A 20,676-nucleotide genomic window follows, 5' to 3' on the forward strand; every position below is an offset into this window, starting at 1 on the left:
TAAGGGGTGGGTGTGTATGCATATGTGTATATAGTCCTCCAATGAAATTGAAGATGAAATGGTGAAGTGCAGAAAAGAATATATCCTGCTATAGAGAGTTTGTTTTCAAGTGTAATACTAATGAATAAAAACAATGTATGAAATGCTTTGAGTATTTTCCCTAAGAAAATCCAGTGTCTTGTAGGCAACTAAACCCAAACCACAGGCTTACATCAACATTTGAAAATTTCTCCATTTTAACCTAAGGCAAATAATTTCAAAACCTTATAGTCTAGCCTGAGAAGAGAAGATAAATGAATTAGATAAATGTAACTTAAATATTATTTCTGATTTCATTTGTTAAAATGCATTTAAGCCACATCTTGTATTAAATTATTGTGGAGTCTATAGCATACTTGAACACTTGATATTCTCCTTAAGTATAAATCTATACTTATAGGGTAATTTAATATATTATAGTCCTTTGGATATATGATGATTTCCAGCAATAATTGCTCATATTAAAATATTTAGAACCCACATGGACATCTCAAAGTAGAAAATTTATATAAAGTTAAAAAATGCCATTTTAAAAATTATTTCAGCATATATAGAGTGTCTCATCACATATACAGTATCATAATAGCTACTCAAAGATGGTTAAGATTTGTTCCCTGCTCTCAGAGATAAATCAAATGTATTAGTGAAACTAAACCATATTTACAAAGAACTAAATTAAGATGGAAGGTAATAGACCTTAGATATGCCGTAGGGATAAAGGGGTCCAAGGAGAGAGAGCAATTTGATGTAAAGTATCAGGAAACACTTCATTAATAAGGCAAATTAGAATTTAACTACCAGACATGGGAGGGGAGAGGAAAGAGAGTGGAATTTCTGGTGGAAGAATTGACAGAAGCAAGGTGGCTTAGATAAGGACATCAGGAAAAATTATCTCGAGGAGGTGGTGGGCAGAGGCAGAGAGGATAATGAAAGCTGTTTCTTTTCAGGCATTGAATTGTTTAACAAGCAACAAAGTGTAAAACAGAAAGTTGGAAGCTAGAGATGTGGAATTGGGAGTAACTTGTCTTGAGTTGAGCCCCACAGATCAGTGAGATTGTCACTGAGGATCATAGAATGTGTAGCAATGAGACAAATGAGGACTAAACCCCAGAAAATATCTACTTTAGGATACAAAACAAGGTGTTTTGTCCACAAAAAGATCTGTATTATCATAATTGTTATGCTGCTTTATAATTACCAGTTTAATCAAGTCAAACTATGGGTTCCCTTAGCAGTGACTTTATCTGTTAACCTAAAGAGGTTGAAATCTGTCACTTCTGACTTGGCTAACTAAGCTGGTATTTAGGATAGGTTTCCTGAATAAGTGAACATGCCATAAGTATCCATATTTTCTTAAGATTGCCATGTGACTGTTAATTTTATCATTGTATTTAGAAATATATACATTCTAGTACTGGTATGAAAGAAAGACAAGATTTCTTTATTTCTACTCTGTTAAAAATATGACCTTTTTACTACTGATTTTTTAAAGATAAGATTATTTGAATGTTATATAGAAATCTAGAGCCAGTACACAAATTGCCTTTACTTAGGTGTCCTATTGTGACTGCATATGTGTTCATTAATATGCACGGACCCATCTTTTTATAGGAGTGGAAGTGTTAGTGGATTAACACTTAAACTGATCCGAACGTCTGTCTCCGAAATGTTGGAAACCCTCTCAGATGACGATTTTGTGAATGTAGCTTCAGTAAGTATAAGATGACTTCGCTTTTGGTGAATTAAATCAACAATTTCTATCTCCTTCTGCCTTTAAATACTCCATAGTGTTTTATCATAGATAGACTGAGATATATCTAATCTATTACATGTTATCTCACTGAGCTGTTCTGATCTTTTTACTAATCCTATATTTATACGCCAAGGTCATTTTGTTTTGTTTTGTTTTTTTAAGATTTTGTTTGTTTGTTTGTTTTTAGAGAGAGGGGAAAGAAGGGAGAAAAACTCAACGTGTGGTTACCTCTCACACGTCCCCTACTGGGGACTTGGCCCGCAACTCAGGCATGTGCCCTGACTGGGAATCAAACCTGCAACCCTTTGGTTCGCAGTCTGGCACTCAACCCACTGAGCCACACCAGCCAGGGCAAAACAGAGTCCTTTTTGAATGTTTAAGGTTTTACCCATGATTGAATTTATTTAAGTAATGAATATGAAAGAAAAACATTACAGATATTCTTCTTCACTCAGAGAAGTGACATAAACCCTTGTGCTCATTCATACCGTTCTAACTCCTAATAATTTTTTTTCAATTTAACAAGAGAACCAATAGATATTTGAATGTGTTTCTTTTGAAGTTTTATTTCCCCAGAACTATCTTAGACCTTCCCACTCATAGAGTGTACTGAACTCTGAAAGAAATAAAATAGAACAGATTGAATGTTACCATATCTCATTTTAATTCTTAGAATTTAGGCAAAAAAAGTCATGGTTGTTAACTGATGGATATAATTCACAGTTGAAATGGATATATTCATTGAGGTGAAGGTAAGGAAAAAGGACTTTGTGTATTCAACACAGAAGAGTGGGTCTGTCTCTAAAACCCCCAGGAGGAAGAAGTTAAAGCTGCTGGCCTGCCATGGATTCTCTGCCTTCACTGAGAGGGCAACCCTGGGGGCAAAACAAAGGCAGGAGAATGGGTCATAATCCCTTGTCAACCAGAGCTCCAGGTAACTAGAGTAATGATATTTACTGAGAGGAAGAGGCTTATTCCTAAAATGCTTCTTGTGTGATATCCCTAGCTAAGAGTAACTATAGCAAATAGAACCCAGGATCAACAAAGTAAGACTCCCTGAAAAAATGTCTGTAGGTGATAGAACTCTTTGGCTAATATATTGGAGCTATTCCATAGATTAAATAGTCCTGCTGTACAAGGAACCCCATAAACTTCTTTCTGAGATCTCTTTTCGTATGGGCAAGAGACATGTCTCCAATATAGTGAGAAAAGACCCATTCTATATTTTCTAGAGCTGCCATACAGAATGATACATACTGGATAGCTTAAACTACAGAAATAAATTTTCTCATAGTTCTGGAGGTCAGAAGTCCAAGACCAAGGTGCCAGCAGGGTCCATTTCTCCTAAGTCCTCTTTCCTTGGCTTACAATGACTGCCTAGTTGCTGGTCTTTACACAGTCCTCTCCATGTACATGCACACTCCTAGTGTCTTTTCCTCTTCTTATAAGGACACCAGTCGTACTGGATGATGTTGCTAACCTAACTCCCTCAGTTTAACTTAATCACATATTTAAAGACCTTATCTTCAGGCACTGCTACATTCTGAGGTACCGGGTTGAGACTTCAATATATGAATTTCAGGGGGACACAATTCAGCCCATAGCACCTGGGCTCTACCCTCCATATCCAGATTTTTTTCTGCTTCTTCTGAATCTTTAGAAATCCTTAGCTTATCTGTATTCTTGATATTATTTAGTTAAACTTAATACTACAAAAGATCTGATTCATGTCAACCTCATTTTACATCCTGACCCTATGTGTTACCACTTATTCGACAAAATGCAATGCTTTATGTCTCAAATAAAATGATGAGAAAAGGTAGTCATTTAGTTTCTACATAAACATATTGTTTATTAAAAAGGCATTGTAATGCTTGCTAACAAAATATGATCTTTGACATAGTAAGAGAAAGTTATAAAATATTAAATTCAGTACCGATGTGGCATATCTAATGGAATTTATATAAAATAAGCAGATATTTTATGGTTAATTTCTTAATCTTTTTTCCTGATTTTCACTCATGGATTCAAATGGAAGTAGTTAATTTGGACACTATTCCAGGAAACACTACCAATTAAGGACTGGGGAGAAAAGTGAGGCCAGGGAATAAACAAGGGAAGCCAATAAAAGGATCTTAGTTCAGTTTAGAACAGCTAACTCCTATCCTCCTCAAGCTATTCCAGAAAATTCAAGAAGAGGGAAAACTCCCAAACTGTTCTTATGAGGCCAGTATTATTCTAATTCCAAAATCAAGTAATGGCATAATAAAGGAAAAAACTACAGGTCAACAGCGCTGATGAACTTAGACACTAAAATCCTCAACAAAATATTGGCACTCCAGATCCAGCAATACATTAAAAACATCATACAACATGATCAAGTGAGATTTATCCCAGGGATGAAAGGATGGTACAGTAGTTGCAGATCAATACAATACGCCACATGCACAAAACACCACATAAACAAAATGAAAGACAAAATAATCACATGATCATATCAATAGATGATGAAAAAGCATTTGATAAAGTACAGCACCTATTCACGATAAAAGCACTCAGCAAAGTGAGAGTAGAGGGGGCATACCTCAACATAATTAAAGCCATATATAAGAAATCTACAGCAAACATCATACTCCACAGGCAAAAATTAAAAGCTTTCCCAACAAGATCAGGAACAAGACAAGGGTGTCCACTTTTACCACTTTTATTCAACATAGTTTTGGAAGTTCCAGCCACAGTGATTAGACAAGAAAAGGAAATTTAAAAATTCCAAATTGGAAAGGAGAAAGTAAAACTGTCATTATTCGCAGATGACATGATAATCTACATAGAAAATCCTATAGGCTCCACCAAAAACTACTCAACCTAATAAGTAAATTTGGCAAAACAGCAGGATACAAAGTCAATATTTAGAAATCAAAGGCATTTTTGTAGTCCCATTTACTATAGCAATGAGAAAAATAAAGTACCTAAGAATAGACAACCAAGGAAGTAAAAGACGTGTGTTTAGAAAACTGCAGAATACTGAAGAAATTAAGGAGGATACAAATAACTGGAACCATATACTGTGTTCATGGCTTGGAACAATTAACATTATTAAAATGTCCATACTACCCAAAGCAATCTATAAATTCAAAGAAATCCCTATTACAATACCTATGACATATTTCACAGATTTAGAACAAATATTTCAAAAATTTATATGGAACCAAAAATGACCCCAGATTGCCTCAGCAATCTTGAGAAAGAAGAACAGAGTAGGGGGATCACAATACCTGATATCAAACTATATTACAAGGCCACTATAATCAAAACAGTTTGGTATTGGCATAAGAACAAACATACAGATTAATGGAACAGAATAGAAAACCCAGAAATAAACCCAGGTCTCTGGTCAATTAATATTTGACAAAGGGAACAGGAGCATAAAATGGAGTAAAAATAGCCTCTTTAACTAAAGGTGTTGGCAGATCTGGGCAGGTACATGCAAAAAAAAAAAGAAAAAAGAAAGAAAAAAAGAAACTAGACCACTGACTTACACCATACACTAGAAAAACTCAAGATGGATAAAGGACTTGAAAGTAAGCCAGGACACCATAAACGTTTTATAAGAAACAAAATCAGCAAAATTTTAGATATCTCACTTAGCAATATTTTCACCAATTATCTCCTAGAGCAGAAGAAATGAAAGAATAAACAAACAGGACTACATCAAACTAAGAAACTTCTGCTTTATGAAAGAAAACATCATCAAAATGAAAAGGGAACCAACCTTATAGGAAAATATATTTGCCGGTGGTACCCTGGACAAGGTTTGATGTCCAAAATATATAAAAAACTCATATGGCTCAACACCAGGAAGACAATTCAGTTAAAAAATTGGCAAAAGACCTGAACAGACACCTCTTCAAGGAAGACATACAAAAGGCCCATAGACACATGAAAAAATGTTCAACATCACTAGCCATTAGAGAAATGCAAATTAAAACCCCAATGAGATACCAGCTCACACTGGTTAGAGTGGCCTTCATTAACAAGTCAACAAACAATGAGCACTGGCAAGGATGCAGAGAAAAGAGAGCCCTAGTGTACTGTTGTTGGGAATGCAGACTGGTGCAGCCACTGTGGAAAGCAGTATGGCATTTCCTAAAAAAAACAGAACAGCCTTTTGAACCAGAGGTTCCACTGCTGGGATTATACCCTAAGAATCCTGAAACACCAATCCAAAAGAACCTATGCACCCCAATGTTCATATCAGCACAATTTACAATAGCCAAGTGCTGGAAACAGCCTAAGTGCCCATCAGTAAATGAGTGGATCCAAAAAGAAAATGTGTACATTTACACATGGGAACACTATGCAGCAGAAAGAAAGAAGGAGCTCTACCCTTCCCAACAGCATGGATGGAACTGGAGAGCATTGTGCTAAGTGAATTAAGCCAGTGGGTGAAAAACAAATACTATATGACCTCATCTCTAACAGGAATCTAATCAACAAAACAAAGGAGCACAATAGAACCAAAAACATGGAAACAAGGAACAAACTGACAATGACCAGACTGGAGAGGGGAGAGGGGAGAGGGAGAAAGGGGGAAAGAAGGGGAAGGGTCTAGTCAAGGAACAGGTATAATTGACCCGTGCACAGGGACAACAGGGTGGGTAGAGGTTGACCTTCGGGGAGGTGGGGCAGTGGCCAGCAATGGGGAAAGATTGGGACAAATGTAATAGAACAATAGTAAAATTTTTTTAAGCGTTTTTTTTTTTAAGATTTTATTTATTCATTTTAGAGAGGGATGGGAGGGAGATAGAGATGAGAGAGAGAGAGACAGACAGATAGACACATCAATGTGCGGTTGCTGGGGGTTATGGCCTGCAACCCAGGAATGTACCCTGGCTGGGAATCGAACCTGGGACACTTTGGTTCCCAGCCTGCGCTCAATCCACTGAGCTACGCCAGCCAGGGCGTAAATTTTTTTTTAATTGCAAAAACATAAAAAAGATACTAAAGGATCTTAGTTCAATTTAAAGGAGCATAACCCTCCTGAGATTTTGAGAAGCTGTATAGAAAAAAACTTGAAAGTTATTCTGCCTGAAGACCAAAGGAGCTGAGGATTTAAGTACCAGCCTTGCCCATTTGTGAGCAGAACATACTCTGGCCACAAGAGGGCGAACTGAAAACAAAAAGTTGCCAGTGATGGAGTTAGAAATGTGGCCAGTGGCCTCTGTATCCAGTCCCTGATCCTTAAACATGGCAACTGGTCATAATTAAAATCAAACAAACAAACAATGCATCAAAAATGTGGGATGCTAGAGTTAGAACCAAGCCCATAGTTTATATTCATCTTTACTCTCTTCTAATACCCTCCTAATTTCTCTGCAGCCTTGGCCAACCTCTGTGCTGCTAATAGCTTGCTTGGTGGGATGAACCAAGCTTTTATCCCAGAGTTCTCTGAATCCCTGGTCTCTATGTCTATTCAAACAGGGGTCCTTTCACAGTTATCACCCAGCATGGAACTTCTTGAATGAATCTCTAAGTTCTATGCATTGTTCTCCCTTCCTGCATTATATAGCAGCAGCATTCATGATAATCTTGTCATCTGAAGCCCTGCTAGTAGAATATTTTTTTTTTTCTTTCATGTTGGTCTACTGGCATGAGAAGCCCAAAATACCCGAATAGTAACTATAGATTTACTCTTATCAGGCTTACTATGAGCCTGGTAAGAGTACCACCTCATCTGACATGCATCCACAAAGCCTTGTAAAGCAGAACATTTATTTCAGCAGAGTAAAGTTGCAGAGATAGGAAATACACATTTCCCAGTGGATCACTTTGAGTTTTGGTGAGAGGAGACATTCCTACTTCCTTTCCTTTGTTCCTACATTCATGCATTCTGCCTTTTTGGGAGCAGAGCCAGTGGGAGGAAGGGAAATCTGATTTGTAGTATTTGCTAATTTTCATAATATAAAGACTACCACCATGGTCAGTTTCAAGATATCTATGTGAGGTCAACTGGCTTAAAAATTCTGAATATTAAACCATTTTTTCATGAGCATATGAAATTTGGTACCAGCACATCATTGAACATAGCACCATAGTTCAAAGTACATATTGCATTTTGAAGGACAGTAGTCCAACTTAAAGATTGTTGTCTCCACCATGGAACCTTAATTGAATATTAAGAGACTGCTGTAATGTTTAGTCATGTGGCAACTCCTAGTGATGTAGTACATGGCAGAGCCAGTGGATCCTGTAGCCATGTGTTCATTATTGGATCTCATTTACCATAAAATAGGTGGCTGATTTAAGGAGGTGTTATGCAGGATTCCATGGTGATAACCCATGATGATAAATCAGGTAGTAGGATGAGCCCAGAGGAAGGAGGCATTGTGAACAGAAAAGGGCACTCATAACTGGAATATATATCAATAAAAGAAAAACAAAATGTATCCCACTCCCCCCCCACAGAGGGCTAAAATCAAATGTAATCTATTTGATATCAAGTTGCCAGTTGTCTTTTTGAAAAGTGATACCATATTGAAGACTCAGTATTGGGCAATTTCCAATGGCTTGGATATTCACCAGTGGCAATAGCTATATCATACCTTGGTGAGAAAGAGCCCGTGCTTTTAAGCCCATGCATATCCTCTTTCTATGGTGCTAGCAAGCCGCTTCATTCATGGGATCATTTTGCAAGTACTACAATTGCCACATACAAAGGCTGGATGACCTCCAGTGAACAAATCATCTCTTCCACTCAGTAGTTCAGTACCTCCTATGTGATGAACACTCTCTAGTGGTCACGATATGAGACAAAAAGATTTGCACATTGCATGCCCACACCTATAGGTACAGCCTCAAGCTTTTCTGCCAGAACTCTTTGTTTAGGGAAGGTCTTCTGATCTTACACCTTCAGGGGCACTAGCGAACCAGCCAAGCCTTTGCCACGGTGCAGGAGTCCAGGTGTTTTCTCATCTCAGGGTACATCTTCCTCCACTCCAGGTTGATGACCAGGTATAATTGCCTCAAGATGTCTCAACATCCATTCCCTGGCATGTTCTTTCAGTATATGCTGGTTCACTTTAGGTAGATCTTGCACCTTTTTGTTGAACATTCATTCTCTTTTTGTATTCTTGGGGCAGAGACTACATTTTCAGTTGGGTTATATTGAGACTTAACTTATACGTTGCCTAGCGCCATGAGGGGAGATGGGATCAGATCTTCAGGAGAGCAAGTGTCATATTTCATAATCTTTAGGAACAGAGAAACTACTACGCTCCAGGGGAAAGTGTTTCCTCTGCCTATCCAGAGGGAATTCTGGCAGTTCAGTGTTCTCAACTGCATCGACTCAAATATCCTCATTCCTATTTTAGGGTTCTATTCTTTGCCAATCAGTGTCCTGACTTTGCTGTAGAAACCTGCCAAGGCTATGAATGCAGCCTCCCTTACAACATGACTCTCAAAAGCAATTTATGTCCTATTTCTAGCGCACACTGACTTTCTTACAATAAGAGATGAAAATCTCTCTATTAGCTACCGTAGAAGTCTATTGGCTTTTACACTTTGCCCTTAGTTACTACTTGGCTGACCTGAGGTTGTAATTTTCTTTAATGAATTTAACAACAACCAACCAACTCCCAGCCCTTGTGATTATTACTATATTTCTCAAATGCTCAGCGCCTCTTCTTCAGTCTGTATTGTGTTACAATTACCACAGACAAAAATCTTAGCAAATGTGATGCTATAGCCTCAGAAGGTTTTTTTTTTTTTTTTACTTCAGTTATGATTGAGATACAGACAGTTACTGGTGGAGTCTTTGTTACCATATGGCTGGTAAATGATTTAATTCTAGAATCAACCAATGAATGCATAAATAAATGGAACAACAACAGATTCTGAGTGTCTGCTTTCTCAGACCACTGTATATATCAACTTAGATTGCTTTTCCCAGAAATAGTCTCTGAGACAAGGATTTAAGTACACATGGTTTATTTGGAAAGTAATTCTAGGAGAAACAGAGATATGTGAGAAGGAAAACAAAAGAGAAAGAGAGAAATCTAACAGAGGATGAGATATCAAACATATTACCACTCGAAGTGAAAATTAATCCTCTGGGCATTTCAGAGAACCAATGTAGATTACATGGATCAGAGAAAATGTGCTGGGGTGTTCAAAGTTCATAGTTGCTCCCAAGGATGTTAATTTTCTGGTGTTCCCAGTCCTTCATGTTAACAGGCAAAGGTCTTCCAGAAACTGGGCAGCTAAATTTGAGCTGGCAGGCATGAAAATATTTATAGAACACCAAAAGCAGCTGTCTCAATCAAAAACTGAACAATACTATTTTTTTAAAAATTTCTGACTCAATAATACTGGTAGCTTTGAATGAATTTTATGTTTTCAACATTTAGCTAACAGCTAGTGACTTTTTTCCTAATTAAAGAACTTACACAGTGGCCAGTGTGGCTCAGTGGGTTGAGTGTCAGCCTGCAAACCAAAGAACTTACATGGGATTGACATTAACATTTTTAATGCCTGACAAGTTTTAAAGACCATTGTTTTTCCTAAAAATATTATGGTTGGTAAATTTGTATTTTTTAAAGGAAACTGTTAACTAACTCCATAAGAAAAACAATAGCAAGATATTTCCTTGTGATTTCTGTGAACCAAGGTTAATACAGACATTATTGGTGCATTTACAGCTCTTTGTAAATTTTTACTTGGGGCGAGTTGACTATGGGAGCTAAAAGCAAATGGGCAAATAGAGTATGCTGTTTATAGAAAAAATTGGGAGTGCATTTAATCTAGAAATAATGTATCTCAATATCCCCAGTTAAAAATTATGAAAGTATCTCAGTTACATAGTCAAATGTAGGGAAGAAGAGTGATATTGAACGATGCACAACTCATGCAAACTGTAAGGCAAATATTGCAGGATGGTATTGGAATGATGAAGTCATGATTTCCCACTAAATCCCCAAAGAAATTTATTGCTGGTCTCAGCTCCTAATATATTGCTTTGTTTAGATTACATTAGTTACTTTAATTTACCTTAGTAGTTTATGTTCCTTATTTACCTTAAGGTGATAAATATTTTTTCAACTCTACTTGAAATTTCTTATTAGCTATACATTTTGTTTATTTTTATAATTTCAGAATAATCATTAATTCATTTTCATGATTGAAAAATCACTACATGATTTTAAGTGGTTGTATCATTCCCAACATAGATTTGTGCTTGAAAAAAGCAAAATGAATAACATTTAAGGTAGACATGTGTTCTTTATTTATCTTATGTGTATATTAATCTTTAATCACAAATCTTAAGGAATTATTAGAGTTACTTTTTAAATGCTACTCATATGGGAGGAACTGTTCTATGTGTTTTTAATGGTAACTCATTCAGTCTTTACACCAAACTTGTGATGTAGATAATATTGTTATACTTAATTTTACAGATTAAGAAAGAGAAACCCTTAGTAACTTTCCCAAAGAAGAAGACAGGATTGGAGAATAGCCATCTTTGCTAATGAGTCTAGATTTAACCACAAAGTGATGGGGATAAAACTAAAGAAAAATATAAAATAAGTATACTAACTTGATCACAAAATCTGATATATTTAAATAAAATTACAAGATGTTAGAATTCATAGAAATTCTAATATTAAAATTGGGTTATGAAAACAAAGAAAAATGATTCTTTTTAAATATATATTTATTTTCATTTTTAAAGAGGAATATTATTTTTGTTTTGGTAGAAGAATTCCCTTAGGCAATTTGCTGTATTTTGACTTGAAAATGAATACTTGAATTGGATTACTCTTACAATTGCATATAAACACTTAAACCCTGTATCTGGGATACATTTTTTGCCTAAGCAGCATATCTTCTTTAAATTTATTTATTTAAAGATTTTGTTTATTTTTAGAGACATGGAAAGGGAAGGCAAAAGAGAGGGGGAGAAACATCAATGTGTGGTTGCCTCTCACATGCCTCCTACTGGGGACCTGTCCCGCAACCCAGGCATGTGCCCTGACTGGGAATTGAACTAGTAACCCTTTGGTTCACAAGTCAGCACTCAATCCACTGAGCCACACCAGCCATGGCTGTATATATTTATTTACTTCCCTTAATATGTATTTTTGTTCTTATTAACCTCACATATTGTTTTTACACTTATATTGTCAACCACATTAACTTAATAGTTTAAAAGAAATTCTTCAATTGTATTAGTTATTCTTTATTAAGGGGGATAAAATATTTAAAATTTATACACTTAAAGAGAATTAATTGTTATGTAATATTTTGGTGAGAAAAAAGTTAAATTATATTTTTGTCTTTAACAGACATTGATTCTCATTAAATACAAACTTAACAATTTAATGGTATGAAAATTCTAAGGAATTTCAAATTATACTTACGTGTGTGTGTATGCACACATGTGCATGTATTTTGCTTAATTTTCTCTCTAAAATTGTTTGAAAGCCTATAAAAGAAACCATATTACTTTGAGCTTTTATAACTTCAGGGAGGCATAGTAATAAGGCCCTTACGAAAGCTGGTAGTAACTTTGTATACTTAACTTTGAAAGTAACTTTTCTATGAAGCCCTTATGTATTCCCCATCATCCACATACGTGAAATGTCAGTCATCCAAAGAGTTGATCTACATACTTTTCAAAGTGGCTAGGACCACCAGATGGAAAAATCAAGAGGTTTTTCATTTTTAGGTTTTTATTTCTAAGTTTCTTATATTTAAAGAAAAGAAATTTATATGCTTAAATCATATATATGAGTTCTGCCCAGGAAAAGTCCAGCCATTATTAATATAATGAGAATGGTTTGTAGGACATCAATGTAACCTGGCAGCCAAGTAGAGTGGACTGGAATGCACATACATGAACAGTGATGACTTCACTGTACTAGTCAGTGGGGCAGTAGATGCCATTGAGTGAGCACATGTATTGTGTGGCCTTCACATTCAAAATGACTGAGTGAATAGAGCAACAAATCTGCATCAGATTTTGCATTAAGCTTGAACATTCCTCCACAGAAATTATTTGGATGGATGATTCAGAAGGCTGCAGTTATGGGCAACTGGTGAGCGGCAGCCTCATCACATACAGAGTTTTTTGGCAAAACATCAAATCACCCAGGTGACTCAGCCCCACTACAGCCCAGATTTGGCACCCTGGGACTTCTGGCTTTTCCCATAACTAAAATCGCCTTTGAAAGGGAAGAGATTTCAGACTGTCGATGAAACAGGAAAATACAACAGGGCAGCTAATGGCAATTGGAAAAACTGTGTGAGGTCCCAAGATGCCTACTTTGAAGGGGACTGATGTGTCATTGCCCTGTGTACAATAGTTCTTGTATCTTACATCTTAAATAAATGTCTCTATTTTTTCATATTACATGGCTGAATACTTTTTGGAAAAACCTTCTAATGTGTCGAGATGAATGCTGCATCATTTTCTAGTGTTTCTGTTGTTTCCAGTGCTGTTTGTTGTTACAGAAGAGAAGCTCAATGTTAGCAAAGCTCAGACACAAGCCTTATGTAGCTGTTTTCCCTTTAATCCAGTTATACACTTTGATAAAAGTAAGTGGTAGATGATGGGAGCAGCAATTCAATTGCAGCACATTCTGATTTACAGGCAGAATTTCAAATGTTGACACAAGAGTGGAATTTGTTTACAAAAGTAAGGAAGTTTAACATTTTAGATATAAAGTTGCAAGCCAGTAGATAATGAAAGGAAAATGTAGGTTGATTACAGACAATATGAAAAATTAGCAACCAAACAAGGTGGTCATATATTTCCATAAAATCACATAGTTCCTTACTGAAGAATTATATGCAAATGTCATGATTACATTAAAGATCCCTGAGTCCAGTTTCCTCCAGAAAGCTTTTCTAATTTGCACTCATAAAATGCTGTCTTCGATTAGTCATCAGAAATAATCAAAATATAATTCCTAATAATATCTTTGGTATTGTGAGAAAACTTATTTTTTTTAGTAAGCTCTCCTGTCTGCCTAGATGAAGTCAGTAAACAACAATTTAGGAGTGACAGCCTCTCAATGTAGTACAAAATGAGAAGTGAGGAACCACAGCCACATAGGGAGTGGGAAAAAGATGATCATGACCTGGCGACATTAGTGCAGCTCACCTCTTGTGAAATGGCCTACTGCCCACTCTTCTCCGACAATTCTGCCTCTTAGATGTACTCACTGAATTGCACAGGGGTCAGGTATGACCTGTAAAACTACTAGCTACATGACCTTGTACAGGTTATGAAAGGCTTATAAATCTTCCTCCTTGAAAAGGACAGAATTGTATTTAACTTGCCAAAATATTGTTGGGCACCAAATGAAATGATATATGTAAAGTGCCTTTATATGGCAATTATTATTGTTGTTATCATCATATTCTTCCAGTACTTGTCTACCAACTGTTAGGAGACAGTTCTTCATGCATTTGTCACATTTCCTCAAGAATTAACAGCCAATCTACTCAGATTTATGTATGTTCCAGGATAATGAAGATAGAAATGCCTTCTTCCCCAGAAGAGATTTACATTGCAGAGTAATTAAGATATTGTTCCTCTGACCTGGCCAGTATGGCTCAGTTGGTTGGAGTGTTGTCCTGCAAATCAAAGGGGTTGCTAGTTCAATTTCCAGTCAGGGCACATAGCCTAGGTTGCGGGTTCGATCCCTGGATGTGACTAGTGTGAGAGGAAGCCAATTGATGTTTCTCTCTGGCATTGATGTTTCTCCCTTTCTCTCTCTCCCTTCTTCCCCTATCTCTAAAACCAATGGGCATATACTCAGGTGAGGATTAAAGTAAAAAAGATATGGTCTCTCTCTGGTCAGGATCAGGGGCTTCCTCATCCTGGGATTTCTTGCCTGAAACACAACAACAGCTGGTTATGTTAGATGACCTCTGGCCCTTCACTTGTCCCCCTGTGGGAAGTGGGATTTGGGTGCAAATGCAGAGTCTGGCACAAATAACACTGATTTTTTTTTATTGCAAAATCATAAGCATGCACTTCTGTAACATAATAATGTCATACTCAAGCACACCCTATGTCATTTTAGGTGAAATGTTCAGATTGCTGTCCATCTCATTCGAAACATTCACATACCCTACCAACCACACTCAAGCTGGTGTTACTCCTGCGGACCCTGTAGATCTCACTCTGGCTACTGCCTTTTGTCTCTGGCCAGAGGACTTGTATTTTTTTTTTTTGCTAGTATCTCTGAAACTGTAGGAGGCTAACTCCTACAAGTAGGATGAAGTCTCAGACACTTGCCAGTTCTTGACCTGGCAATTTAACACCAACTAATGTCAGAGTGGAAGTTGTTTAAATACGGATTTGCACTGTATCTGTGAGAAAAACAGGATTTGGATTGTTCCTTTTCCTATGAGCTTCAAATTTTAGTTTTCCCTCTAAAGTATGCCTAATGGTTTTCTTAGTTTAGGAACTTTTCTGCATGTGATAATGAGCACTGTTGTAAGTTATTGCACCATTTAAATTTAAAAATTATTTTTATACCCTTCCAAAACATGCCCTCTTTTTGCCAGGGATCAAGTAAAATAAAAAATATTTGGCATGCCGATACAGTTTTCTGACAAATGAATTCTAAGAGACTTGCTGCATTTCATGTGTTACAAAATAGTCATCCATTTAGATTTCAGGAGAACTTTATGTTGATTAATATTTCATTTATGTCAACAGATGAGTATATTATAGTTTATACCCTTGCTACTTAAAGTGGGGCCCTAGTTAAGCTACATGAGCAGCACCTGGCACCTGGTGAGAACTGCAGAATCTCAAACTCCACCCAGGTCTAAGGATCCTGTACCTGCATTTAGCAAGTCTCTCAAGCAATTCCTCAGCAGTGAGGAAACCAGGGAATCTGGGTGCATTAGGGAGCACATTTTGCAAAGTCCTGGGCACCTGTCTGGGGCTTCTGTAGATAATCATGATTATTATTGATTTGGATTTTAATATCTTGGTACTTCCTAGAATTACCACAGCTATGGATATTTATGCATGTTTTTATTTTGTAGCCATTTGCTTTTTGGAGGGTGGTATTAAAAAAAGAGGAAGGAGTAAAATTAAGTTTATTAAAAAACTGAAGCTCCATCTGTCATACACTTTTTAAAATAAGTATGGTTGCTTTTAAATTTTCTTCATTTAAATTACACACAAAAGAAATTATAGACTGTGAAGGAAAGGCTGAAATAGAGGACAAATTGAGAGATTATAATAACAGGACAAGTAGTCAAGGTTATTTAGTTAAAAAAAGAGAGATTGCTAAAGGATAACTTAATTGCTTTGCAAGTAAACAGAGTTTATAGGAAGGTGTTGACAAGCATGATAAATGTTTTTTCCATTAATTATATGGTGCACTAAAGACACCTTTTAGTACTTAAAAATTAGTTGCATTTTGTAGTTTTAGAAATAGCAAAGAGATACTTATCGTGAGGCAGAGGGAATACTTTTAAAACTAAGCTATTTTAAAAAATATAAAGGTTACTGACTTATTTGCTGGGGGCTTGAAGCACTAGGAAAAGACTCCATGCCCAGTAAGCACAAATGAGTCATGGCGAGTCAATAAAATTTTCCAAAGTACCTTCATTCATTTACTTTTGTGTTAAAGCAAAGAGGTGGGCTAGGGCTGACCTGAACTATATAGCCTTAGCAGAGTTGCTAACAGTTATTTTAGTAAACGATCATATTTGCTACTAATTACTTAGCAGGTATAAAGTGATACTAAGGTACTTATCAGTAAATGCATACATTTTACCTTAAATTTTGAATAGCAAAATCCCATTTCAGCAAATTCTTAAGGGACTAAAAAAGCATTTTAAGAATTTTGACATCTACACTAGAGCTTGAAGACACGCACTAACACATGAAAATCTTTTTGTAGTATGTTCCATTGTGAGTGGCTTTGTCATAGTGACAGTTTTCATGTTATCTGATAAATTTCAGATACAAATATTGGCATTTGCTTTTTCCTACAATTCACTCGCTTTTCTAGTGTTTTGTTAGATGATGCATGCTTATGGTACCCTTTAAAATATATTCAAAACATTTTTTTCTCTCCTCATGAAATCTCTCCTCTATGCTCTCTATAGGTATGTTTTTATTTATTACTTTTATTAATTTCTGCCCTATATTTCAAGTTTTTTGAATATATATTTCAAATACATATACATAAGGGGCCTGTCCAGAAAGTATACAGCCACATGCTATGAAAAATAGGGGCATTTATTGACGAAGATATAAGATACAAGAAACACTACACATAGGACAGTGACACTTCAGTCCCCTTCATAGTAAGCACCTCAGAACCTTACACAGTTCTCCCAATTGCCATCAGCTGTCTCATTGTATTCTCCTGAATTTCATTGATGGTTTGAAATCTCTTTCCTTTCAAAGGTGATTGCAGTTTTGGGAAGAGCCAGAAGTCCCAGGGTGCTAAATCTGGGCTATAGTGGGGCTGAGTCACCTGAGTGAATTGATGTTTCACCAAAAACTGCATGAGACATGATGAATGAGCATGTGCGTTGTCATGAAGAAGCTGCAAACCACCAGTTGCCCATAGCTGTGGCCTTCTGAATCATCCATCCAAATAATTTCTGTGGAGGAATGTTCAAGCTTAATTCAAAATTTGATGCAGATTCGTTGCTGTACTCACTCAGTCATTTTGAATGTGACAACCACATAGTACACATGCTCACTCAATGGCATCTACCACCCCCCACTGACTAGTACAGTGAAGTCCTCATTGTTCACACATGCACATTCCAGTCCACTGTCCTTGGCTGCCAGGTTACATTGATGTTGCTCAAACTATATGTTGTTCTCATTATATTAACAATGGCTGAACTTTTTCTGGATAGACCTCATATACTCATATGTTTGATCTCAATAAAACTGAGTTAGGTTGAATATAATTCCTTCAACTTCAGTTGGTCATTTTCCGTTGATCCCAGATGTTGTTTTTATGTTTAAAAGAACTCACTGGTAATATTAATAATCTTACTTTCAAAACAGATCAGTCTCTTTTGTTAGTTGCATATCTTATGTTCACAGATTAGTAGTCACTTCTGTTTACCCTGAGTTTTGGTGCTTCCTAGTGTAGATAGCAGCATGCTTATCCCCCAGCTTTTCTCAGGTCGTTGCCCAAATGCTTCCTACTCAGACAGACCCTCCTTGACGACCCTATCTCAAACAGCTTTCCAGCTTTACTTAATCTATCACTTCAATTATCACCTATCACTTTATCTCACTTTGCTTCTCTTTATAGCATTTCTCTCCACCTGATAGTGTGTATATGTGTTTTTTTATTTAATGTATCTGTCTACTTCCTTTTTTGTCAATAATGGATGTTTCTTTGAATGTAGAGACACTGTTTTGTTCAAATGTTACTTTACATAGAACATTTCAAGGCACATAATGGTCTTTTTTGAATTGATTCTACTTCTTTTTTAATCATAAGCATTCTGGGGAAAAAAAGTGCTACATAGATATCAGAATTTTATAACAAATTTCAATCAGTGAATATGTATCTTTGTGTTTTTAAATAACTAGAGTCATCTTCACATATATTATCAGTGTGCAATATCTCTAAATCAGCAAATGCAATAGTGATGTGTGTCATTCTCATTGTTTTCTTTAGCCAAATCAGGCATCACCACAACTGCTCTTTTTTCAACTAGGGAAGATGTTACAAGTAATTAGCTGTAAGCACCATAAAAATATTAAACAGATTGGCCAACTCTGCATCATAGTATTGGTAAAGAGGAAGAGAACAAAGAGTATATGAACATGCGGTCATTTTATTACAATTTCATCTTTGGGAGCTGGCATCTGGATTTCATGAAAAAAATATTTGTAACAAATAATACTCATATGATTATTATATCTTAAGAATGATGGAGATAACTCTTCCCATATTTCTGGTTGGAGGAGAGGTGTGAAGTCAGGATTGCGCAGTGACTGATTTAAAGATGATGGAGAAACATAAACATCATGTAAAGATAAGTGAGGAATCTAAATAGAAACTACTGTTAAAGCAAAAGACTAAGAGAATAGCACACTTTCAATTGCTTGGGATTCTTTTAAAGGCATATAATTAAAGGTTTAAATATTTTCAGTATCACAATGCAAATAGAATACATTAAAGTGACACTTGGGACTCATGCAGAAATGCATTCACTATTTCACAAAGGTCAGTAGGCTGAATTGTTGCTATGTTATAGTTCAAGTTAATTGAAAAAAATGTTTAAAAATGAAAACATCAAAAATTTTTATGGACAATGGTTTATAATTATAGGCAAACAAATTTGTCTTGATAATGCTATCAATATCTTTACTATTTTATCGTTGCCATTTTTTACATATACAGAATTTAGTATTCCTATTTATATATTTTTTTCTGATAGTTAAAACTATCAGATCTAAATGATCTGATTTTAGAATTTGAGGGGCTTTCCCTTTTATTTCAGAAAGGAGAAACCTAAAGGTCAGAATAGATCATTGAATCAATTGTGGCCATTGATGCTTGTTAGTGGCAGCACCTGGACTAAATCTGGATTTCCTAAATTGAATTTAAAAAATGGAAAGTTTTTTTTTAGCAAAATTAATGTTTTTGTAAACTAGACTCAAGATACCACACACGAGCATCCAGTGTCAGGGAACAGCAACATCAATTTGAGGACAGGAGTGTTCAAGTCGCCAAATGCCACTAGCAGAGATTTTCCTGGTGTCTAACAGTGGGTGACCACACCTTCTGCTTTTCTCTGAGCAGAGATTAATAATAGAAATTAAAATCAAATTTACATCATTAGGAAAACCCATGAATTACCTAGTAGTACTTTTATTTTGTTAAATTGTATTTTATCGATTATGTTATTACAGTTGCCCCAGTCTTTCCCTCTTTGCCCCCCTCCACCCATCACCCCCCAATCCCTCAGGCAATCCTCACACCATTGTTGGTATTCATGGGTCATGCATATAAGTTCTTTGGCTACTCCATTTCCTATACTGTACTTTATATACCCATGGCTATTCTGTAACTACCTGTTTGTACTTCTTAATCTCCTCACCCCTTCACCCATTCGCCTACATCCCCCTCCCATCTTGCAACCATCAAAATGCTTTCTGTATCCATGATTCTATCTTCATTCTTCTTTGCTTAGTTTGTTTTTTAGATTCAATTTTTGAGAGGTATATATTTATTATCATGTCACTGTTCATAGTTTTGATCTTCTTTATCTTAAAGAAGTCCCATTAACATTTCATATAATAATGGTTTGGTAATGATGAACTCCTTTAGTTTTTTTCTTTCATGGGAAGCTCTTTATCTGCCCTTCAATTCTAAATGTTATCTTTGCTGCATAGAGCAGTCTTGGCTGTAGGTCCCTTATTTTCATAATTTTGAATATTTTTGACCAATCTCTTCTAGCCTCAAAGTTTCTTTTGCAAAATCAGCTGACAGTCTTATGGGAACTCCCCCATAGGAAACTAACTGCTTTTCTCTTGCTGCTTTTAAGATTCTCTCTTTATCCTTAAGCTTTGGCATTTTAATGATATGTCTTGGAGTGGACCTCTTTGCATCCATCTTTTCTGGGACCCTGTGCTTCCTGGGCTTGGATGTCTATCTCCACTAAATTAAGGAAGTTTTCTTTCATTGTTTATTCAAACAGATTTCCAACTTTTAGCTTTGTCTTCTTCTGGCACTCCTATGATATGAATGTTGACATGCTTGAGGTTGTCCCAGAGACTGCTTGCACTAATCTCATTTTTTTTTTTGGGGGGGGGGATTCTTTTTTCTTCTTGTTGCTCTGATTGGTAGTTTTTTGCTTCTTGATGTTCC

The 20,676-nt window shown here is 36.1% G+C and overlaps 1 protein-coding gene across 13 annotated transcripts in view; it reads left to right on the forward strand.

The window, feature by feature from the left end:
- CACNA2D1 (calcium voltage-gated channel auxiliary subunit alpha2delta 1) overlaps positions 1-20,676 on the forward strand; it is a 453,733-nt gene that overhangs the window by 326,763 nt on the left and 106,294 nt on the right. For all 13 annotated transcript variants that reach the window (XR_004899638.1, XM_036010681.1, XM_028525346.2 and 10 more), the window contains exon 10: positions 1,651-1,750. Coding sequence is in view for 12 of the 13 variants with exons in the window: in XM_036010681.1 (XP_035866574.1) it covers positions 1,651-1,750 (100 nt within the window). In the remaining variant the exon portion in view is untranslated. The remainder of the gene's footprint in view (positions 1-1,650; positions 1,751-20,676) is intronic.

Source organism: Phyllostomus discolor, chromosome 10 (assembly GCF_004126475.2).
Source record: "Phyllostomus discolor isolate MPI-MPIP mPhyDis1 chromosome 10, mPhyDis1.pri.v3, whole genome shotgun sequence".
Lineage (NCBI taxonomy): Eukaryota > Metazoa > Chordata > Mammalia > Chiroptera > Phyllostomidae > Phyllostomus > Phyllostomus discolor.